The sequence below is a fragment of the Convolutriloba macropyga genome, chromosome 8 (assembly GCF_964194025.1).
Source record: "Convolutriloba macropyga chromosome 8, txConMacr16.3, whole genome shotgun sequence".
Classification (NCBI taxonomy): domain Eukaryota; kingdom Metazoa; phylum Xenacoelomorpha; order Acoela; family Convolutidae; genus Convolutriloba; species Convolutriloba macropyga.
The window spans coordinates 61,980,939-62,006,607 of record NC_134475.1 but is presented as its reverse complement, the minus strand read 5'-3'; the positions used below and the strand labels follow the sequence as shown (position 1 = coordinate 62,006,607).

The 25,669-nt window shown below is 36.5% G+C and overlaps 1 protein-coding gene across 2 annotated transcripts in view; it reads left to right on the top strand.

Moving 5' to 3' along the window:
- Positions 1 to 25,669, top strand: part of LOC142344902 (RIMS-binding protein 2-like) — a 114,335-nt gene that overhangs the window by 4,236 nt on the left and 84,430 nt on the right. The window contains exons 3-8 of one of the 2 annotated variants that reach the window (XM_075396955.1): positions 2,307 to 2,460; positions 3,576 to 3,734; positions 7,694 to 8,112; positions 8,454 to 8,669; positions 19,470 to 19,878; positions 20,392 to 20,418. In XM_075396955.1, the coding sequence (XP_075253070.1) occupies positions 2,307 to 2,460; positions 3,576 to 3,734; positions 7,694 to 8,112; positions 8,454 to 8,669; positions 19,470 to 19,878; positions 20,392 to 20,418 (1,384 nt within the window). The remainder of the gene's footprint in view (positions 1 to 2,306; positions 2,461 to 3,575; positions 3,735 to 7,693; positions 8,113 to 8,453; positions 8,670 to 19,469; positions 19,879 to 20,391; positions 20,419 to 25,669) is intronic. The other variant, XM_075396956.1, reaches the window with a different exon arrangement.

Below are 25,669 nucleotides of genomic sequence, written 5' to 3'. Positions count from 1 at the left end.
TGCTAACCATGCAACGGGCGTAAAAAATTATGAGTTGGTCTGATAAACAGTCCAAAAGGCGACCAAAAGGCTGGCAGTTTTGAAACACCAGTTGGAATGCCGAAAATGTAACTTTCATTTCTATGGTAAATTACCTAAACGTACCTTGAGGGGCAATAAAACAAAAAAATATATAATTATGGCCCGTTTCATGGTCGCAAATTTCCTTATAAAAATGAGAATTTAAAAAAAATTATTATACAAAATTTCATTTTTTGTGGTGCTATTTGCTTATTTTAGCGCCAAATATTGTTTAAGGCTATCCAATGCAATTTATATATATATATATATATATATATGTGTGTGTGTTTATATATATATAGATGTATAGTTGTCAGTTATATAAAAAAGACAGAACACTAGCTGTTTAGACGAACAATTATAATCAATTGTCTCAACCAATGGGAGAGATTATAATTTGAAAAAAGTAGATAAAAAAATGGATTTTTATTGTTTAATTGAACTTAACAATACAATTGTCGGGCGTTATGAATTTTGTTAGTTTGTTTGTTTTCAGTGAGAAACGGTTTCTTAGGGTCGACTTTTCAATGTTCGTTTCCTTTTTTCTAGTTTGCTTTTAAAAAAGTATTTATGACGTGCAGCATAAGTAGCACAGAAGGTGAGCGCAAATTAAGTTGAAGTAAAAGTCAGCCCAAGTAATAGTAAGCCGACATAAAAGCCAGCCCAAAATGACGTAACAATTATGTAATTGTTCGCAAATAATCAATAGTTAACCGTTGAAACCCTGACAGCCCTTAGGTTATTCAATTTCTAATGTATTCAAGTGCTCTAATGGAACAAAATGTTATTTTTAAGACATCCACTGGTTGCAAGCCACCAGCAGATAGTTTTTCAAGGTCATGCCTCTAATCTGCTGTAGGATGTAATCCAGAATCCGTGCGCCGGTTGTAGCGGAGACGCTATCTTGGAAAATTTAGACTTGCTTGACCTCTTTTTCAAAATTCGGTTTTACATGACCGCCACCAGTAAAGAAAACTTTGAAATTAACGACAAATTTAAACAGATTTGTCAGTTTTAGTGACATTTTGGCTGTCAAAGGAATCAATAATTTGCGTTCAGTGTAAATTTTTGATTGCTCTTGAATGGAGTTTGAAGCAGTTATTGTTAAACGAGCGTGTCTTTTATATGCAAAAGTTTTGCTTGACGCTTTTGCGCTTTTGTTCTGGAATATTCTTCGACTTCTTGAGTGATTTTTTTCACTTTTAAGTTCTTTATTTGTGAGTGATCTAAGTTCATCTCATTCTGCTATAAGTTCGGTTGTTTACTTTGAGCGAACTGAAAGCAAAGCCTTCGAAGCTGAGTGGTTAAGATGTCAGACTGCGAACCTGCAGGTCACAATGCAAACCCCTGTGGGGAAGTTTTTTTTCACCCATAAAGAGTTTGTAAGCTACGCCCACTCTAAGTTAAATTCCCTCCGTTTGTCGCTCAAGAGCAATTCCTTCCACATTAGTCTGTAAATGTTTAATATATGATATCATGTGTAGTTGAAGTCACATCGATTGATGAGTAACGAGAAACCGGCAAAAACGAGGCGAAGCACGCATAATCATCAACAAAAATTTTGACGAAAGCAGTCGACTCCCCAAAATGAACTGTTGTAACACATTTCAAAATAAAAGCAAATTAATTTAAATTTCATGCTTTGAAATATATAATAAAATTAAATTGTTCATTGCCTGTTTCAAATGCGTGGTTAGTTTTTGCGTACAAAAAAAAAGTATGCACAATCAAATTGAAACAGAAATTAAGTTCATCGCTTTTTAAAGTGTCTCTTTTTTGAGAGAAACTAAGAACTAATTGTTTTTAAATAATCAAAAACGTAGACTGATTATTAATTGAAATATATCGTTCAAAGCCTCTACGATCTAATCACCCCCCCCCCCCCCTCATACTTCAATAGCATGCGTAAAAAACGGAATTGAGCCATTTTTCGCTGTACATATTTTTTGGCAGTGAAATTTGGCTGTGAAACAGAATAAATATAAAATCGAAACTCGAAACTAAGTTTTATAAAAACAAAATACTTTTATTCGATAAATTTTAAGTTGGAAAAGATTCTTGAAAGATTACGGAACAGTTGGTCTAATAGTGTTCTCGCTAGTGCAGTTTTTTCTCATATTTTCGTACTTTCTTATACTTCATACTGTTTGATTTTACAGTGATAAATGTCTACGTATTTTGATATGTTATGCACCATAAAAAAATATTATTTTTTTCAGCTGATGTATTTTTATGTGTTTATCCAGGTGACCGTGTACATAGCCAAGTACACATACGACCCTCTCAAATTCTCCCCGAATGACAACCCTGAGCTAGAACTGTGTGTGACCAAGGGTGACTATGTCTACATACACGGGGACATGGACGAGGACGGGTTCTACGAGGGGGAACTGCTTGGAGGTTTGATCACACCCGTACACAGCTGTTCTTTTGCGCTTTGTTGTGATTTTTTTCTGCTCATTGTTTTTCTATTTTCTCGTCATTGATTGTGGCGCCGTTTTAAGGTATTTTTTAGACTGTTAGTGGTAAAGTTTGCAAAAATGGCGAACAGAGAAAACAGTACCGGACCAAGCCGTCCCCAACAGCAAAATATTTCCAGATAAATTAGTTCTAACTAACCATGGAATTTAACACATAGTAATAGATAGGCTAATCGTGTGGCAAGAAACTACCATTTCTATAATTTATAATTACGCTTTAAAATTTTCAATTAATGCTAAATTGTGCTATGGATTGTGAAAGAATCAACCATTTCACGAAAAATAGCCGGTGAAACTTCAGATCTTTTCATTGAATTATAAAAAGATGAAGACTGATTGTTTCACTTGATATTCGAAAAAAATAATAAATTTAATCCACGAATAACCGAAAAATTTAAACTAAGATTAAGTTATCCCTGGCACATTTCAATTTGATTAAATTTTTCTGTTAAGGATAGAAAAGTGGTCGTATTGCATTCACAATTCATAAACCGCGAGGCACATGCCCCCCCCCCCCCATTGAGCAGCCAGTCATTCGTTATTGTCGGCCAATTATCGTTTTTTTTCAGTCAATATTAGCTGGTCAAAATATTCATTGTGCGATGTAGTGAGTGGTATCATTAGAACTTCTGACTCAAAATTTTCAGAACTGAACATAATTGCTTACCACTATCTGATTTTGCGAGAATTGTTTTGTCATAATTGATGGCTGACCATGAATATTAGGCCATTTCTGTAATTATATTTTCGATCTATTCTGTCCCCCCCCCCCCCCAGCTTAATGAACATAAATCTTTTATGACCCCCAGGCGCACGTGTTATTTTCTTACATAGTAACGTGCTATATAACAAAATATATGACTTTTCGGATCTTTTCTATTTGTGTCCCCTACCCCAGTACGTTAAGCGCCCCCAGTTAGAGAGCACGTGCCATTAAATAGTAAATCATTATGTAAAAATATGGCACGTGCGTCTGGGGGGGGGGGGGTGGAAAATAATACAGAAACCGAAAAGATCCGACTTCTCTTTTTTCAGGCCAACGGGGTTTGGTGCCCTCGAACTTCGTGGACCCAGTGAAGGAGAAGGAGCTTCCTGAGTTGTTGAAGAGTCACTTGCAGAAACTGAGGAACAGATCCTTGTCCAATCTACATCTCAATCAGATCGCAGCTGGAAATTATGGTCTAAATCCAAAAGGTATGTACCTTTCCTATACGTTGCATCATTGTTGTAAATTTTGTATAATTTTCGCTTGACAGGCAGACACGATGTGGGCTCTGTTTACAGACTTAAGAGTTTATAGAATTAGGGCTAATTATTTCTGCTCGCGAACTAGACCTAGTTCTACAGGACTAACCGACTCTGTAAAAGACTGAAGATAAACTTAAATTATTATGATAGAATAAATATAAGTTGCCGGAGTCAATGGTATATACATGGTGTACAAAATCAGTAGACTGACTAGTTTTTAAGAGCATTCACTATATAAAAGAGAATAGAGTATTCTCAGTCTGTGATTGGCTGAGAATTCACAGAATGGGTTTCTGTCTCTGGACTGCTAAGAATTCATGCAAATCATATATGACCAAGTATGATCACATCGAATTAAAAATTTCTCTAAGTTTTGCTGCAGTGATAGAAATGTTTAAGGTATCACTAACTACGGGAATAACGATTGAAGCACTAGGGAAGTAAGTTTTATTTTTGTACGATCATTGCATGACTACAATGAAATCAGATAAATCGCATATGACTTAATACTATTGGTTGAACTCATATATGACCTAGAATGACTTGAGTTGGTATCGCTTCTAAGAATTGGTTACCCGGTAAGCTTTTATAAGATTGGTTACCCGGTACAATTGACGTAAATGTACTTCAAACAAAATGACGTCTAAAAATCTGGGATCTTTTCCGTTTGTGCCCCCCCAGTACGTTATGCTCCCCCCAGTGACAGAGCACGTGTCATTACATAGTGAATCATTATGTAAAAATATTGCACGTGCGTCTGGGGGTTGCAAATAATATGCACCCACTAAGCTGGGGGGGCACAAACGGAAAAGATCCAAAATCTGATATGACATCTCCATTCTAATTTCCTAGAAATAGTTGAAATATTAACTATGACTGAAGATTGTAAATCTTAACTACTATCATTATCCAATTATGTGGTTCAATTATTTATTTCTAATTAATGAACAGAGTCCGGTGCCATAACGATGGATGTCGCAAAGTGGTACCTTGTCAATTGAATTTCATGTCAATTGAATTTCAAAATAATCATGACTATTGTTATGGCAACCGCGGCGTCTCAAAAACTAGGCCGTTTCACACCTATATATTTTGCTCACTAACTAAGGAAACCAACAAAAAGGCTTTGTAATGAGCTTTTGCACATAATTCTCCGACCCCGTTCATCCAGATTTTTGGCTTAACTGTCAACCAAAAGGGCAGGAGATAGAAAACCTTTCAAAATTTCATATATTGTTCGAAAATAATTGGTGTATCAATTTTAAAAAAAGCTTCCAACTGAACTCACTTAGTAAAGTAAAAAATGCCAATGTCACCTTAGAGGGCTAAGAACTGCCAAAATCAAGACTGCAATATTAGATACAACAAAAAACCAGTTAACAACAGCAAACAATATTTACATCTGAAACTCATTGTCTATTTTTCGAATGAAAAACTTAATAAAAAAACTCAAAATAGCGTCAAAAAAATCTATACTAAGCTAATTAAATTTTACTTGAGTAGATAAAGACACTTGGAGACAGTCCTCAATGGGAATCAATAACAACTATCAAAAGAAATCTATAGAAAAATTTAAATTCATTCTTACCTCGAAATGAAAAATATTGAGACCTGTCTTTATACAGAAATTGTCGTGCGTCTACAAAAAAACCATACGACAAATAATACAGACGAAAATAAAGTTTTGAGAGATTGAATCAAACAAAGATTCAATCAAGTTTTGAGAGAAAACGGTGTCGAAGCCGTTGAAACCATTAAACGTTCCGTTAAAAATGCAATTTAACCAACCGTGCTTTTGTTGGCCACCAATATTATGATTTATGACCTCTGAATATTGCGATTAGTTAGCAAGTAGACAAAAAAGAGCAAGAACCGCAAAATTAAAAAGAAAAACGATGATATTTATCGAAAACAATTATTTTTAGATCCATAAGAACATTAGCTATCAACTGAAATGATTCAATAGTTCCCTTTATTTCTCTAAAGAAAGTCATGGAGAGCTTTAGTTATACAGAATGCGTCATTTGTGTAAATAAGAACAACAAAAACAAAATACAGACAAAAGTAAAAAAAAATATGTTTATGCGAACCGGTGTTTAAGCCGTAAAAGGAAAACAACGATCAATACACTAAGACATTAGATATGTTTGATTCAGTTTTTTTTACAACACAACTAATGTTCTATATGATTTGTAATTTATGGGACTAGGTAACAAGTAGTCAAAAAAGAACAAAGCCACTTTAAATAAATTGTCTATAATTTGAAACATTTGACTTCAAGTTTATGAAAAATATTTAGCTATCGAATGAAATCATTAAATTGTTCCTTTTTAATCTATAGGAAGCCGTTAATACCTTCAATAAATCAGAATTTTCTTACACCACTTCAAAAAGAACAAAAAATTAAGAGCAAAAACATCCATCAAATTCGGCTAGAGGACGGTGTCGAATCAGCTGAACTCTTAATTGTTTCACTGAAAAGATGGATATGTTAAATTGTGTTTTTTGGTTTTTGTACGCCAATAATTTTGATACTTGACTAGTGAATTTTGAGAAGAAGCAAGAAAAACGTCAACGATGCGAAGTTACTCAAAAATCGATATTTTTCAAAGAAAACTTTTTGTATCAAAACCGAATAACCGTTACTTTAAATATGAAACCGCAATCAATTTTAAATTGGAATCCATCAGAAAGACGATGCGACATGATTTTGCTGACTTTAAGCTAAAAGTTGTCCCAAAAATTGGCAAAGCTCAATAATCCGTTGTTTACTTTCAAAACAAGTGTTTTCGAAAATGAAAAGGACCATAAACCTGCGATTAAAAAACTAGTTAGGTTTCCCTGAATTTTTTTGGAAGCCAATAAGACCTTTCAATATTATGACTTGATTTGAAATGTTTTGTTTGGTAATTAAGTTAAAGTGGCCCAAGAAGGATAGATTTTTTAAATAAATTTCACTATTTGATTACAGTCCCGCATGTTTTTAAACCGCAAATAACACTGATTAGACTAAAACTAGCATTGCTGTTGGTGTTCAACCATGAGGAAAAGATGATCATTGTGTGGATAATTTGACAAAAAAATCAAAATATGAAAATTGAATTGTGCTTTTGTGTTAATTAATGAGTTAAATTAGCAAAAAGCCGCGCAAAATATTTATTCAGGGATACGCTAAAAAGGAGCGCAAACAAAACTAGCACTCTCTGAAGTTGAAAAAGATTGTGTCAGTTTTTTGAGGGAAAGCTAAAAACACGAATGTTAATAATTTTTAATAATGTTTCAGCAAAACTTGCAAAAATGTGAGTGAAAGTAAGGAAATTTGAACAAAAACAACGAAATTCAGTCAAAATTTTTACAAAAATTTAAACCACGATAACTCCGTGGAAAAAACAAAACTCATAAAACTCTTCTTTTATTATTATATTCTGCGCTGGACGGATTTTCTAATGTTACCAATCAAAACGCTGTACGATTAACATGGCGATCGGCTAAAAATGACTGAACAAAAAAAGAAAAACCCAATTTGAGTATATAGTTCCTCCTCCCACTAAAATGGGTAGGAAGTATAATGAATAGCTTGTAAGCACCTGCAAACTATTGAAAAACGCAATAGCAAGTTTAAAAATACCAGTTCTCTGCAGTTCCAGATTCTAACGCCAGATTTTTTCTATATATAGCGCCAGATTTCAAACTTGAAAGTTCGTGTTTTAAGCAGGTTTATGTGACCGCTGCATGATTCACTTTGAAATTCCGGCTCAACATCTTCAACCGCTACGCAAAGCCGTTTTAGATTAATGGCATAATTTTTAGTGACGTCATCAACTTCACTCCACCTATACTTACAGCGTGAAGCACCTATACTTTTTGCACATATTCATCATTATATGATATCTCTTTATTTTCAGTCGATTCAGAAGTACAGGTACTGGAAGACGACATTTCCGAGTTCCCTAATCGGTCATTGACCTTTGGCGGCGTGATGAATCGCGATCCGGCGTCTCACAAACTAGCCAATCATAACTCAGCTTCTTGGAACGATCAATCACATATAACGAATCATGTCCTTAGCAATCCCAAAAACCTGCCTAGTGTACAAAACTCACTTTTCAACAAAAGTCCAACTCATTACAATCCGACCAATCCAAACGATACACAGTCGTTAGCCAATCATATTGCAGAGTTGCCCGGTGATAATAACTCGCAGAAGTACTCGCCTTCTTACGCTGGTTCGTCGCCGAGATCTGTCTCGTCTGTCGGGACGAATGAAGAGAGCCACAAATCGTTGACCAATGGGCCTTCTAGCAGACATGTGTCACCCAGAAACGTAAGTTACAAAAATCCCGACTCTTCGTTGTTATGATGCTTGTTTTTGAGTCCTTTCTAGGGGTTCCCTCTGGAACAAAATGGTTCTCTCTGGGACCTAGGGTTCTCTCGAGGTTTTTGAGTTCTCTCTAGGACAAAACTAAGCTGGACCCTCAAGGTGATGGGGGACTTTCAAGAAAATGGCACTCAAAGCACTAACATTATTTTGAAGTTGATGGGATTAATGAAAACGATGTAAAAATAGAAAAAGCATTGGACTGGTATTGATGTGGTAGAGGGAGGTGGGGGGGGGGGGTTTAGGGCTTTGAATGAAAATATATAGAATTGTTCTTTACGTTGCAGGAGTCCTCGACAGCACACCTGTCTGAAGACGTGTCTCCTCCGCAGAAGATGATAGTTGAGAAGATGTTGTTGAATTCTGTCCTGATCAGCTGGTCTCCCTCCTCGGAACCAATCAAGAGGGTCGATGCTTATGAGGTGTTCGTGGACGGAATGAGACAGATGGGAGTGAAGCCCTATGCCAAATTGAGGGCACTCTTGCATAATATTGACACTCAGGTATGTACTTTAATCAGGCACTAAACTAAATTTACAGCAAACTACTGCTGTTCGACAAACTACTGCTGGAGTTGTTAATGGATTGAACCGAAGCCGCAGGTCAAAAAGTGAAACCAGTAATAGCGAATGTCGAAAACAGTAATCTAATTTGCTTAATTTTATTTTTAATAGCCGCACAGCGATAGCTGGGGCTATTATTGGCCTTCTCTTGGTTTTTTACAATTCAAAGAATTTGAATTGTATTGGGGCGCTGTCTTTTTTTTACGACTCGAAGAGGAGTATTGGTTTTCTCTCGGTTTTTTACAATTCAAAGAATTTGAATTGTATTGGGGCGCCGTCTTTTTTTTTTTTAAGATCTGTTCACACATTTTCATGATTTTTGAAGTCAAATTGGAGTAGTGATTTTGGTCACGCCGAAACAGGAAATGGAGCGAAAAAGCGAGTGGTTTTGCGGCGTGAATTTTTTTTCGCTCTAATTTTAAAGTAGAGTGAGAAAACGGTGTTTGAACAAAATTTCGGTTTCTCGGTAGTGGTTTTTTGTTCACATGCGGCAATTTCACTCTGATTTTTACTGTTTTTTCGATTTTTTGGATCAAATTTTTTTCTAAATGGTTTTCCCACGCCATTCACAGCTCATTCTAGACCTAGTTTTTTGTTTGAATTAATTTTTCATTTCTCGCTAGTGGGTTTTTTTGGTTCACATACGGCATTTTGACATTGATTTCTATTTTTTCTTATTTTTTATCTGATTTTTTTTCTAAAATGGTTTTCTTTATTCACTCATAGTCCATTCTAGGTCTAGTTTTTCTGTTTAGTCAATGAAAATTCTTTGAATTGTACGTCAGGACTTGTCCTGCTATGTTTTTTTTTACAGGAAGTAGATTTGTTCACGCGGCATTTTGACCTAAAAGCGAAAGTGAGAAAAGCTGTCTTGGTGAACAGATTTTCGCTAAGCGAGAGAAGTTTTTTGATCATGCGCTGCGTTTAGTGAATGACTTTTTGACTTTGAAAAGTAGTTTTTGACTGAATTGCACATATAGATAACCGTTTTTAGCCGTTTTTTCGTCTAAGTGGCCCAATTTTTTTTGCTTTTAATTTGGTTTCTTGTGGAAATAAATTTTATTCGATACTATATTAAAATGTCAACCTCGGAAATTGATACCACAGTGTTTTGCAGAGCCTGAAAATGCGTTTCAAGTTGAAAATTGACACATAATTCTTGATTTTTTAGTTAATTTTTAGCTTTTTTTAATATTAATTTCTTCATTTTTGGATATTTTAACCGTCTTTTTGTCAAAAATCAGTTAATATTGCAACTTATCTTTGATGATTCCTATACTCAACGCCTCTTTCTACCTCGATGTAATTTTGTTTCATCAAATTGTACATATTGTAATCCGATTTTGGTAGTTTTTTTCCGATTTTCTAGAGTTTTTCGTTTGTATTTTGGTTGTAATTGCTAGAAATAGTTTTTCTGTGCAACATGAGGGACTTTAATTTCGTTTCAATAAAAATTCATTCATTTTTTGGCGTTAAGTTTTGAAAAAACAGTTAAAACTTTCATAAATGCAGTCTTAACTTAAAAGTTCTTTGACCATTTTTTTGCAAAACGTTTCAATGTTTCGTGTTCATGAATTCTGCTTTTTCCTGCCTTTTGTTCTCTTCAGGAGGATAGATCTTTGTATCGGATGACTAGTTATCTTTTCTATGTCTTGAATGCTGAACAATGAAATGTATTCGTTTTTCTTGAGTTTTTTAAATTGACTTTCAACTTTCAAAAATCAAGAATGACATTTTGTTACGGTGTTCATTACATTGTGCCCATATTATTATTCTAGTTAGTATCATTCTAGCTTTGTCCTGGCACCTACATTTATTTTCGGTATATTGATTTTTTCAGTTGTAAAAAATCAATGATTTCAGCTTTTTCTTAGATTTTCCTCATTTCTTTGGTTTGCAATTGATTTCATTCAACATAAGGCAGTACTGCGAGTTTGATAGCACGTTTTTTCCAAAATGTCCACTTCTGACTAATTACTACAGCTTTCTTCCGGCCTTGGTATTAATTAAAACGATTTTTTGCCTTTGAATATTCTGCTGCTTATGTCTTTTCTATGATCAATTTTATTTTTGATTTAGTATGAAATCATGTTGTCTAGCTTACTTACAAGAAGGAACAGGTGTATGTTGTTTTTTGTCTTAATCGCAGTGATTAGAAGTGTAATTATAGGTGTTTTCTGATTCTTATATTTGAGCTTTCTTTTTTGAAATTATTAAAATTAGTGTCTAAGATTATTATCTGCCGTTTGCTTTCACGATCTTTTTCAGATTAGAATATTGAATCATTTGAGGGCAATTGATAACCTTGTCAGCTTTTTCAGACTATCAGGTTTTCGACCACCTTAATTATTTTGGATTTTTTAACGTTACCAAACGTTTTCAATATAAAATTTTGCCGCATTTTGTATCTCTTGTTGACAGTGGTTTAAGTTTCACGAATTTTTAGAGCAGACCTGGGGAGGTAGTGAGTTAATGGTTTACTACAAAAGGTAGTGGCTTCCGTTGCAATTACGGTTTTGTTAGTGAAGTTCTGACGCTTCGAGTCGCTTCCGGAATTCTTCCGGCTATGTTTTTAAGATCTGTTCTTACATTTTCATGATTTTTGAAGTCAAATTGGAGTGGTGATTTTGGTCACGCCGAAACAGGAAATAGAGCGAAAAAGCGAGTGGTTTTGCGGCGTGAATTTTAAAGTAGAGTGAGAAAACGGTGTTTGAACAAAAATTCGGTTTCTCGGTAGTGGTTTTTTGTTCACATGCGGCAATTTCACACTGATTTTTACTATTTTTTCGATTTTTTGGATCGGATTTTTTTCTAAAAAGTTTTCCCAATCCATTCACAGCTCATTCTGGACCTATTTTTTTATTAGAAGCAAAATTACATATCTCACTAGTGGTTTTTTGTTCTCCCTAGCAGCATTTTGACAATGATTTTCTGTTTTTTTTTGTTTTTTTTTTATCTGATTTTTTTAGAAATGGTTTTCCCAATTCACTCATTGTCCGTTCTAGGTCTAGTTGTTTGTTAAGTCAATGAAAGTTCTTTGAATTGTACGTCAGGACTTGTCCTGCTATGTTTTTTTTTATTTCGTCGTCATGATTTTTGTTACGACCATATGACGTCACAACCACTTTTTGTTCATTCGTTCATGCAATTTCAACTCAATTGCATGTGTGACGTCATTTTTCGCTCTTAGTGGAGCGAGTTTTTTTTGTTCATGCGCGTGATTAAATTTTTGGTCACGCTTGACTTACCTCACTCTCAAAAATGACTTCCTCACTTTGAAATTGATTTTTATTTACTTTAATTCAAAGAGATAAAGTCAAATGGGTGTGTGTCACTCTAAATGAAGGTTATTTGAGATCAGCTAATAGAGGCAGCAATAAACTATACAGATTTTTAATCAAAATATAACAGATCACCCTTCATTGAAAAGACGAATTTTTTTGGTCTGTCTTTTTTACTGTTTTTTTTTAGACTGCCGATCTACGAATCTATTGCGGCTATTTTCTGGCAATCTGCCAGCTATGTTTTTGATTAAGTTAATGTAGCGATCCTGCGGACTAATTTGTTCATTGGTACTGGAGATTACCTCAGCTATCCAATAATAACTTCATGTAGCACATTTAACATTAGTATTACTGGACATTTAACATCAGATACAGCGGTACTATTGGATTACTAAGGCAATTTTCAGTGTTAATGACCAGTTTTTCTAGTAGAAATGCTGTTTAGGCCAATACGTAAAAAACGTACTCCTCAAAATTAAGTTATTAATTGCTCTCAAACGAAGTTTGTAGCAATTATATTAGGCCTGTCGGTCTTTTTTTATGCGATTTTTCGCTTGACCGGTTTTTCGTCTGGCACTTTTGACTTTTCGTCCTCAAAAACGGGATAAACAGGTAGCGCCCAGCGGGCATTAAGTGCTCTTAGAGATTTTCAGCTCTGTTTCAGCTCACACTGTTTTGGAGACTTATACTTATACTTATGGTGTGAAGGGCGGTTCTTAGAGGTTGAAGACACCACAGCTGTTGACCCCCACCCCAGTGTTGGGCCGCCCCCAATTTGCCCCCGGTGCAACCCCTCCCCCCCCCCCTCCGTGGCTAGCTACTAGCGAACAACCGCTTGCTAAAAACGCAAATTTATACTCTTTTGCAATTTTTTCAAGCTTTTTGAAAATTTTTGACAATTTTTGAATTTCATAAGCCCTAGGTGTCAACAAACCTCCTCTAGGGTTTGATAATAGGTTACTGCATTGTTTCTAGTGGTAATGGAATGGTTTCAACATTTTAACATTACGAATTTTCGCAAATTTTTACCAAAACGAGCAATTTTTTCAAGTTTTTTGACATATTTTTCCTTGTTCAGGTCTTTCAAGACCCAGGGGCCAGAAAACATCCTAAGCATTTTGATAAAACTTGCTTTTTTTCAAGTTCTTTTGAATTTTTTGTAGTTTTTAGATTTTTTCAGCCTTAAGAGCCATGGTACCTCCTCTAGGGTTTGAAAATAGGTTACTTAATAAGTTTTAGATTAAATGGAATGTCTTGCAAGATTTTAACATTACGAATTTTAGCAAGTTTTTGATATTTTTAGCCATTTTTTCCCAATTTTTTGACATTTATAGTCAATATTTAGATTTTTTGGACCTCAGAGGTCAAAAAGCCTCCGTTAGGTTTGGATAATAAGTTACTGGAAAAATTTTGTTGGTCATGGATTTTTTTTCATCTTTTTAATATCACAAGTTATGGCAATTTTTTTTAGAAAACTTGCCATTTTTTTAAATTTCTTAAAAATTTTTGTCATTTCTTAAGTGTCTCTAGCCTCAAGGGCCACGGAACTTCCTCTAGGGTTTGATAATATTTTACTGCATAGTTTAGAGATATAATGGAATGTTCTTCAAGATTTTAATATCACGAATTTAAGCAATTTGTTAAAATATTTGCAATTTTTCATGTTTTTGGTCTTTTTCCGGCAATATAAGCCCTCGAACCTCCTCCAAGGTTTGATAATACGCTGCTGCATAGTTTCTAGAGTTAATAGGATTGTGATCAACATTTTTTGTGACTCCAGTTTTAGTGATTTTTCGATAAAATTTAAACTTTTCAATTTTTTCGAAAATTTGTATGTTCCAAGTGTATGGATGGATCTTTGTGAGCGTGTGATACTATTTCTGGCTTGAAACAGGGATACCGGATAGTCTCTTGAGACAATGAATTGGTTCTTAAGATTTTAATGTCTTGCGTAATGTCATCATCTTTGCGTAATGTCATCATCTCTGATCCTCATTATCCATAAGTTATAGCTGAAATGTTTTTTTATCATAACTGATCTAACAGGCACTTTTTAGGTAACCATTGTTAATTGCTCTCACAAGCAATTTGTAGCAAATTTATATACCCTATTTGTCTTTTATGCAATTTTTCGCTTGGCCGATTTTTCGTCTGACCCATTTGACTTTCGTCTTCAGAAATGGGATAAAGATGTAGTGCCCTGAGGTCACTAAACCGTGGCTAGCTGTTGATGAAGCCAAGCTCTCGCCGTTCATTTGAGAGCAATTCGCCCGATGTTAGTCGGTTATGTTTAAATATAATCAGATCTGAACATGGCCCTGCGTTCAGTTTCAAACAATTATATTCTGTCTTGTAATACTAAATGATTTTTTCTGCTAAAAAGGACACATTGTGGAACCTTGTGAAGTAATTTCAAGCTAATAGCACGGAAAATTTTTTATGTGTTAAAATGAAGTCGCCCTTGGAAGACAAAAAGAAGCCCTGAAAATTGCTTTAGACGAGCAAATAATTTCTTGTAGTATCATGTCGGTAGCCTCAGATTTGTGATATTGCTGTATACAATTGTGAAAATACACTTTTTGTTTTACTATTAGTCACGCAAAAACCGCCTCAAAAATTGCAAAAACATCGCATAAAACCGAATTTGAGAATCACTACGTTAACTTGAACTTCTATTGATAAAACTAAGTTCTCCTGGTTGCATTGGACAATATTAAGACTCATTTGCATAAACTTTTATCTGACAAGATATCGGTTCACAAACGATATCTCGTAGATTAAAAATTATCTATATGGATCTTATTATTGTCTATTTAAACCAGAATTTTATAATTTTGACTCATGGATGTTAAGGCTAACTTATTGATTCTCTTGTTCTGTTTGATGCATCTTTTCGCTATTGTTTGCGTGACTAGTAATAAAACAAAAATTGTGGCTGCACAATTGTAGACAGCATTACCACAAATCCGAGGCTACCTACAAAAAATCAGCTATTTTTCTGAAGCAGTCTTTGGGGCCTCTTTTCAAATTCCTAATCAAGGAACTTTTATTAAACATGAAAATTTTGGTGCGACTAACTGTCCGTATTACATCACAGCGTTCCACAGTGTGTCCTTTTTTATGAAAAACCATGTACTAATACAAGACAGATTTTAGTGCTAGCACCCAAACGCAAGAACATGTTGACAACTGATTTTTTGATAAATTTATTTACAGATGTACGTGATTTATTAATACGTTGATTTCGCAGTTCTACGGGCAAAATTGGTCATTGAAACTGCCCAAAAGATGTCGAATAAAACTGGCTATTACGTAAACTCTCCAATAATTGTAATATTCTATGACAATTGATGTAATTTTAAGAACCAATGAACAATTTTTGCGTGACTGCTATATTAAAACCGGCTAAAAATATGTACAATTGTAATTTAAGGACATCAGAATACTGCTTCCAACACTGATTATTATTGGTTGCACTCTGTGACTTTAAGCGAGGTTTCAACCCATTCAGCCGAAACGGAAAAGATCCGACTAATGCTGATCGGCATATCGAGTAATTATAATTGAAGGAGGTGATAGAGGAGATTACCTCATTTGTCCAAAAATAACTTCATGTAGCACATTTAACAATAATTAGGTCAAAAAGTGAAACCAGTAATAGCGAATGTCGAAAACAGTAATCTAATTTGCTTAATTTTTTTTTGATTAAGTTAATAGAGCGATCCTGCGGACTAATTTGTTCATTGGTACTGGAGATTACCTCAGCTATTCTGTAATAACTTCATGTAGCACATTTAACATTAGTATTACTGGACATTTAACATCAGATACAGCGGTACTATTGGATTACTAAGGCAATTTTCAGTGTTAATGACCAGTTTTTCTAGTAGAAATGCTGTATAGGCCAATACGTAAAAAACGTACTCCTCAAAATTAAGTTATTAATTGCTCTCAAACGAAGTTTGTAGCAATTATATTAGGCCTGTCGGTCTTTTTTTATGCGATTTTTCGCTTGACCGGTTTTTCGTCTGGCACTTTTGACTTTTCGTCCTCAAAAACGGGATAAACAGGTAGCGCCCAGCGGGCATTACGTGCTCTTAGAGAATTTCAGCTCTGTTTCAGCTCACACTGTTTTGGAGACTTATACTTATACTTATGGTGTGAAGGGCGGTTCTTAGAGGTTGAAGACACCAAGCCGTTGACCCCCACCCCAGTGTTGGGCCGCCCCCAATTTGCCCCCGGTGCAACCCCTCCCCCCCCCCATCCGTGGCTAGCTACTAGCGAACAACCGCTTGCTAAAAACGCAAATTTATACTCTTTTGCAATTTTTTCAAGCTTTTTGAAAATTTTTGACAATTTTTGAATTTCATAAGCCCTAGGTGTCAACAAACCTCCTCTAGGGTTTGATAATAGGTTACTGCATTGTTTCTAGTGGTAATGGATTGGTTTCAACATTTTAACATTACGAATTTTCGCAAATTTTTACCAAAACGAGCAATTTTTTCAAGTTTTTTGACATATTTTTCCTTGTTCAGGTCTTTCAAGACGCAGGGGCCAGAAAACATCCTAAGCATTTTGATAAAACTTGCTTTTTTTCAAGTTCTTTTGAATTTTTTGTAGTTTTTTAGTTTTTTTCAGCCTTAAGAGCCATGGTACCTCCTCTAGGGTTTGAAAATAGGTTACTTAATAAGTTTCAGATTAAATGGAATGTCTTTAACATCACGACTTTTAGCATTTAAGATTTTAAGATTTTAAGATTTTAACATCACGAATTTTAGCACGTTTTTGATATTTTTAGCCATTTTTTCCCAATTTTTTGACAATTATAGTCAATATTTAGATTTTTTGGACCTCAGAGGTCAAAAAGCCTCCGTTAGGGTTGGATAATAAGTTACTGGAAAAATTTTGTTGGTCATGGATTAATTTTCATCTTTTTAATTTCACAAATTATGGCAATTTTTTTTTATAAAACTTGCCATTTTTTTAAATTTCTTAAACATTTTTGTCATTTCTTAAGTGTCTCTAGCCTCAAGGGCCACGGAACTTCCTCTAGGGTTTGATAATATTTTACTGCATAGTTTACAGATATAATGGAATGTTCTTCAAGATTTTGATATCACGAATTTAAGCAATTTGTTAAAATATTTGCAATTTTTCATGTTTTTGGTTTTTCCGGCAATATAAGCCCTCGAACCTCCTCCAAGGTTTGATAATACGCTGCTGCATAGTTTCTAGAGTTAATGGGATTGTGATCAACATTTTTTGTGACTCCAGTTTTAGTGATTTTTGAATAAAATTTAAACTTTTCAATTTTTTGGAAAATTTGGATGTTCCAAGTGTATGGATGGATCTTTATGAGCGTGTGAAACTATTTTTGGCTTAAAACAGGGATACCGGATAGTCTCTTGAGACAATGAATTTGTTTTTAAGATTTTAATGTCTTGCATAATGTCATCATCTTAGCGTAATGTCATCATCTCTGATCCTCCTTATCAATAAGTTATAGCTGAAAGGTTTTTTATCATAACTGATCTAACAGGCACTTTTTAGGTAACCATTGTTAATAGCGCTCGAAAGCAATTTGTAGCAAATTTATTTACCCTGTTTGTCTTTTATGCAATTTTTCGCTGGGCCGATTTTTCGTCTGACCCATTTGACTTTCGTCTTCAGAAATGGGATAAAGATGTAGTGCCCTGAGGTCACTAAACCGTGGCTAGCTGCTGATGAAGCCAACCTCTCGCCGGTCATTTGAGAGCAATTCGTCCGACGTTAGTCGGTTATGTTTAATTATAATCAGATCTGAACATGGCCCTGCGTTTAGTTTCAAACAATTATATTCTGTCTTGTAATACTAAATGATTTTTCCTGCCAAAAAGGACACACTGCGGAACCTTGTGAAGTAATTTCAGGCTACTTGCACGGAAAATTTTTTATGTGTTAAAATGAAGTCGCCCTTGGAAGACAAAAAGAAGCCCTGAAAATTGCTTTAGACGAGCAAATAATTTCTTGTAGTATCATGTCGGTAGCCTCAGATTTGTGATATTGCTGTATACAATTGTGAAAATACACTTTTTGTTTTACTATTAGTCACGCAAAAACCGCCTCAAAAATTGCAAAAACATCGCATAAAACCGAATTTGAGAATCACTACGTTAACTTGAACTTCTATTGATAAAACTAAGTTCTCCTGGTTGCATTGGACAATATTAAGACTCATTTGCATAAACTTTTATCTGACAAGATATCGGTTCACAAACGATATCTCGTAGATTAAAAATTATCTATATGGATCTTATTATTGTCTATTTAAACCAGAATATTATAATTTTGACTCATGGATGTTAAGGCTAACTTATTGATTCTCTTGTTCTGTTTGATGCATCTTTTCGCTATTGTTTGCGTGACTAGTAATAAAACAAAAATTGTGGCTGCACAATTGTAGACAGCATTACCACAAATCCGAGGCTACCTACAAAAAATCAGCTATTTTTCTGAAGCAGTCTTTGGGGCCTCTTTTCAAATTCCTAATCAAGGAACTTTTATTAAACATGAAAATTTTGGTGCGATTAACTGTCCGTATTACATCACAGCGTTCTACAGTGTGTCCTTTTTTTATGAAAAACCATGTACTAATACAAGACAGATTTTAGTGCTAGTAGCCATTAAACGCAAGGCCATGTTGACACCTGATTTTTTGATAAATTTATTTACAGATGTACGTGATTTATTAATACGTTGATTTCGCAGTTCTACGGGCAAAATTGGTCATTGAAACTGCCCAAAAGATGTCGAATAAAACTGGCTATTACGTAAACTCTCCAATAATTGTAATATTCTATGGCAATTGATGTAATTTTAAGAACCAATGAACAATTTTTGCGTGACTGCTATATTAAAACCGGCAAACAATATGAACAATTGTAATTTAAGGACATCAGAATACTGCTTCCAACACTGATTATTAATGGTTGCACTCTGTGACCTTAAGCAAGGTTTCAACTCATTCAGCCGAAACGGAAAAGATCCGACTAATGCTGATCGGCATATCGAGTAATTAAGATTACTCTATATGCCGATCAGCATTAGTCGGATCTTTTCGTTTTCGGGCACAGAGTGCAACCATTATTATTGAGGGTTGATGTTCTTAATTTAATGTTCTTAAATTACAAGTTTTTGTGTTTTTTCAGGCGTTGATTTGCAGGAATTGTTCTTTGATACTGAAGATTACTTCAACTGTGATAGAATACTACCAATTATTAGACAGTTAACGTAATAGCCAGTTTTATTCGACAGCTAACGGGCAGTTTTAATGTCCAGTTTCACCCGTACAATTTCTGCGTTAACGGATAAACAACCCCCCTCCACCCCAACTTAACTATTTAGATTTTTCCCGAGTTTTCCGTAAATTTTTTATTAAAAATTAGTCTGGGTAATAGTAACCATGAATAATCTTTAGGTGCCTCACAAAGTCAGCATTAGAACCCTTACCACTCGGGGTCTATCAAGCCGAGACCAACAGTGTACGATAGTGGTGGGAAAAGGTGCCAAAAGGTCAGCTTATGACCTCAAAGCTATCAACATTCAGCCAACAAGTGCTGAGCTGGTCTGGTGGCCTAGCAACAGCAACTTCTCACACGGGCTAACTTTGAATCAGAGCACGGAGGTTCGAATCCCAGTGGGGACCTGGCGCTATACTCTAACAGGACTAACACCTGGGAGTGTGAACAAAGTAGCGTTGAAATCTATCTTTGATGACGTAACGATTACGACGAGTAGTAACAGTAATAGTGCGGGTGTGACGTCACAAGGGGACTCTCCGACCGGGAGTAACGTGGCCAAGATTGAGTTTAAAACACTGCCGTCAGGTTTGTACTATCATAATACGTTTTGTCTTTTCTTAGGTGACTCTATGACCTATTCTAAGCTATTTTAATGGATGCCCCCCCCCCTACGTTTTATTCGATTAGAGGTCTTCACTAGTCAAACTATAAGAAATTGGATCTTTTCATTTTGTTTTTTACGCCCCCAATTACAAATTATATTCTGTTATGTAGCACGTTACTGTGTAAAAAAAATAGATTTTGAGGATCTTTTCCGTTTGTGTTCCCCAGAACTTTTTTCGCCCCCTACTTAAATAGTACTGGCCTTTGGATAGTAAATCATTATGTAAAACATGGCTATGGTGCCTCTGCGGGGTGCAAATAATCTGCACCAACTAATCTGGGGGGGGGGGGGGGGCAGAAACGAAGAAGATCCAATTGTCACATTTCTATAGGGACGATTAATGCTTAGCGCAGGGGTGTAAACGGATAAGGTCTGAAATATTTTATCAGAGAATTGGTCATGCATGAATGTACTATTAGCTTACTCTTTTGCAGGAGGAAAAGCAAACAATGTCGAAAGAGGTTTGTATCTGCTGCCTTGATCACAACAGAAAGCAACAGCCCATTTTACTCTCAATCGAACTGACTGAAAATCACCTCTCACTTTAGTTTCTGCCAAAATGAAAAATTCAAACACGCTAATTCATAAATAACAACACAATAGACGCTCTCAACTGATCTTGATTACATTTCAAATTGATATAATGATTTGCGTGATTTCTGTATGCTTCAATACAGCAGTGCTACTGGCGAATGTTGCCATTTATACTTAAAATCTGGTAGCACAGCTGCCTGTTGCGTTAACTGTTGTAACGGCTGCTCTCCTATCAAAGTCAAGGAAAACTTTACACCGCCCAGTTCGTTTCAGCGGTTTCAAATCTGTCCGGATATTGTGTTTTTGCAGTTACCTTTTGTGAACTGTATTATCCGCTATACTGTAGAATACCGTTGCATTACTTGTTGCTCAATTACTCCTGATAATTAATCGCTCAGCTTTGCTGAATAACAAACTTGTTTTAAACAATCAAATTTTGCTTGAGTTTTGGTTAATAACTCGAATTATGATTCAAAAATGCAAAACCCCTTATGTACAGCTCTAGGTAACTGTCCTAGCGACTGTTTAGGGTAAACAATTTCTATCTCGCAATGTTTTAATGTTCTGGGCGACCTTTTCCCGATAATCAAAGTTAACAAATGTAACCAAATTCGCACTTTAATCAAAGTTAACAAATGTAACCAAATTCGCACTTTGTGCTTTTCAGCGCACTCAATTGCTCAATAACGCAATCTGTGAACTATGCTAGGCTTCGTTAAAGCCAGTAAGAGAAACTGACTTTATGCTTTGCACAAAGTTTCTCTTACTTAGGAACTTTTGTTCCTCAGAAAGAAAATTTTGAGAATATCAAAGTTAATTCTCTTTTCACAAGTCAAAGCAAAGTTAAAACTGTACAATCAGTAATATGATCTACAGAAACAAGACACGATAACAAGTAATTTACCGCTCCAGAAAGTGTGCTTGAATACGCACTGTATGTCATTTTAATAAGACAAAATTCACAAGTTTCTTCTGATTTTTGGTAGTTTTTCAAGCTCCTTTTATGCTGCTAGTCACGTGGATTTACATGTCAAATTCAAATGTTGATTGGTTGTAGATAATAATGTCGACAGAATGTGAACACTTTTCCATAACGTCACTTTTTCAATGTAAATTTGATGTCATGGGAAATTTGTTAACCATGTCAAAGTTTTGTCGAATATTCTGTTTCAATAACAGGTTGATTCGCAATCCAATCGCAAAGAATCTGATGCAATACTGTTAAGTCGTAGTATTGTTTTGCTGGTGGTTGAGGTAGTTCGAGTTTGAGTTATAGTTTGACTTCATGAATGACGATTGCGTACTAATAATGGTTGCTAAATATAAATGTTAAACAAAATGACCAAATTCGTTTGGCTTCGATAGAATGTAGCATTAAAATTCGCTTGTCACACTATTCTAGCTTTAAGGCTTGAAATGACCTTGAAGCGCTATTCAATTTGATTTCTGAGTTGTTAAGCTTAGCCGCAATATCGCCGGCCCTGTTTTCCATCGCGAAAACATATTTTCCAGGTAGTACTGGGGCGAGCTTCACTACTGGTCTCTTGTACACACCATCGTTCGTTCGAATTATCGCTGATCGAATCACACCGTCAGACCCGTCGATGGTCTCCGTAACTCGACCTAGGTTGTAATATCCACGCTTATCGCTGTCTTCGATCAACCAAACGAGATCGCCTTCTTTAAGGGTTTCATTCGCCGTAGATCGCCATTTTTGCCGATTATTCAGAGTTGGCAGATATTCTTTACGAAATCTGTCCCATATGAGATTTGCATATGCTTGAGTTTGTCGAAAGAGCTTTCGATGATCAACAAATTCTTCCGCGCATGGTAGGTAGGGTAAGCAAACGTTCTTGTTGCCAAGCAAGAAGTGATTGGGGGTCAATGCCTCCAAGTCTTTAACATGTGAACTGACTGGAGTCAAAGGTTTTGAGTTCAAAGTCTGTTCAACAATACACATCGTTGTTGAAAGAACGTCCTCGGTGACTGATCTGTTCCCCAACACTGCATTCATTGCTTTCTTGCAACTTCTCACCAACCGCTCCCATACCCCTCCAAAGTGAGGTGCTGCGGGTGGGTTGAACTTCCATCTGATCCCTCGTTGAATTAGATGTTCTTCGATCCCTTCTTTGTTCCATGCCGCAACGTATTCTGCAAACTCTCTTTCAGCTCCAACAAAGTTTGTCCCGTTGTCACTGATGATCGTCTCCGGCTTGCCTCTTCGAGCAATAAATCTCATTATTGCATTGAGACAACTATCTGTGTCCAACTTGGGTACCACTTCTATATGCACCGCTCTCATAGTTAGACAAGTAAAGAGACAACACCATCGCTTTTCATTTCTTCGCCCAATCTTCACAATGAAAGGGCCAAAGTAGTCAACTCCAACATTTGTAAAGGCTGTTGAAGCATCTAACCGCTCTTCGGGTAGATCTGCCATGACTGGTGCTATCGTTTGTGCTCTGCCTTTTCTGCAGGTAACGCACTTGTTCTTGATTGATCTTAAGGCGTTCCGTATGCCTAGGATCCAAATCTTCTGCTGAACAATGTTTCCTACATGCTCAGTGCCCTCGTGTTGATTGTCCTTGTGCTCGTTTCGCAAGAATAATTCAACCGCATGATGTTTCCAATGTAGCAGAATTGGATGCTTTGCATTGAAGTCCAACTGACTTTTGCCTATTCTGCCTTTGGCTCGAATAAGTCCTTCTTCATCCAGGAAGGGGGAGAATTGTAGAATTTTGCTGACTTTTGGAATTTCCTTTTCAGCTTTGAGAGATTTCATCTCTTCACCAAACTGTTCTCGCTGTAGTAACTTGAAAATTGTTGCTTTTGCTTTCTCTCTTTCTTCAATGCTGACTACGAGTGTTGCTGGTTTATGTTTATTCAATGCTCGCTGTACGTATACCACTGTATTTATTAGTCTGTTGAAGTTACTGAATCGTTCCCACTGGATAACAGCTTTCTTCTCTTCAGCCTGTATCATGAATACTGATGAGGGTATATTCTCTTCATCTGATGCAAAGATTAGGTTCACTTGCTCTGGCCACTCGCTTTCTGGTCGTTTTAACCAGGCCGGCCCAGTGAGCCACTCACTCCTCTTGAGTTCCTCAATGTTGATTGCTCTGGTGCCAATGTCCGCTGAGTTGTTGATACCGCTGACATGTTTCCACTGTGAAACATCAGTTGTGTCTAGTATCTCAGCTACTCGATTGGCCACAAACACTTGTTGTTTGCGATGGGAACTGTGTATCCACTGCAATACCGTAGTTGAGTCTGACCAAAAACTGCAACTATTTATCCTCTTTTCATGTTCCTTGACTATCTGTTCTTTCAACCTCACTGCCATGACTGCTGCTTGCAACTCCAATCGTGGTATTGAAAGATGCCTCATCGGTGCCACTCTGCATTTTCCAATGACAAATGCTAGGTCAGCTGAGTATTCTTTCGGTTGTGAACGTAGATAGGCCACTGCACACATCGTGTCTTCAGATGCGTCAGCAAACACATGAAGTTCGGTTTTATCCCTCTCTCTGTTGAAGTATCTTCTATCGATGCTGGTTTCAGCCACTATTGGAAGTTGTTCCTTCCATCTCAGGAATTCTTCTTCTTCACTAGGCTCCACTTCGTTGTCCCAATGTTGTCCATTCTTAGTCCAGATGCCTTTCAGAAGTCGTCTCATATGAACACTGAACGGAGCAAACAATCCGATCGGGTCGAATACTAAAGATACCAGTGACAGAATCTTCCTCTGGGTTATAGGTGCTTCAACTTCCTTGTTTGTACCTCTGCATACTTGAAGACTGTCATCAGTAACGGTCCATTGTAGTCCTAGCACTGAAGATCCCTCCGTACTGGGTTCCACTTCGACTTGCTTTGTGTTGCTGATTGACTTCAAGTCTTCTGGGATTGCTTCGGTAACTGCATCATTGTTGCTTATCCACTTCTTCAGTTCAAATCCATGTTGTGAGAGAAGAGGTTGTAGTTGGTTGAAAACTTCAATTGCTTCTTCCGGGGTTTCTACTGATTTGATGAAATCATCCATTTAGAAGTTGTTTTGTATTGCCTTGGTTGCTATTGGATACTCTTTTTCGTTGTCCAGTCTCACTCGCTTGAGAGCATAGTTCGCGCAAGTTGGAGAACTCTTAGCTCCAAATACGTGACGCTGATATTCGTATATCTGAACAGGTTCGTTAGTTCTTGGACGCCATAAAAACCTCAAGCAACTTCTATCCTGTTCGGGAACTTGCACTTGTAGAAACATCGATTCGATGTCGGCTGTTAGGGCTATTGGTCCTTCACGGAATCTGAATATTGTTCCAATCAACCCATGTAGCAGATCAGGTCCTGCTAGTAGCTTATCATTTAGGCATATGTCTTTGTACTTTGATGCGGCATTGCAAACACGTCTTACTTTGCCAGGCTTGTTCGGGTTTAGCACTGGATGGTGGGGCAAATACCATTCTTTCCCGAAGGTGCCTTTCACTTCGGACTCGTCCAATATCTTTACGAATCCCTTTTCTACGTCTGTATCTATCGACTGTTGATACAAATGCTTCAGGTTTGGGTCTCTTTGGAATCTTCGCTCCAGTGAGTAAAGCTGACCCAAGGCTGAGCTGTAGTTGTTGGGTAGGTTTGGCTCTGGTTCACTCCACAGCATTCCCACTTCGTACCGCTCGCCTGTGAACTTTGTCGTACTCTCTAGCATCTTTTGTGCCTGCAGTTCCCTTTTTGACTGACTGACGACGTTGATTTTGGAAGCATAGGTTTCTATGTCCCACCAGGTTTGGATATTCTCTGCCACTTTCACATCTTCAGTGAAGGCGAAATGACAAACAATTTGTCTTCTTTTGCCCGTCATGGGTCCACTGACTACCCATCCTAGCTCTGTTAGAACGGCGAAAGGTTCACTTCGTGTTCCTATCTTATAGTCCAATGGGCGTTGTAGCTCATAAGCATCTTGACCAAGGATGATGCCAACTTCCATCAAGTTGAAGCTTTTGTTGGGTAAAACACTCAAGTGGTTGAAGCTTTGCTTCAGCTTGTTGTAGTTGTAGTTTGTGTTTCCCAAGGAGATTGACGGGTGTGCAAACGCTTCGATTGAATGCACCTTTGAATGTAGTCCCTTTATTTTGAGAGGAACCCTTTCTGTCTTCAGATCCTTCGTTCCGTGTATGCCAG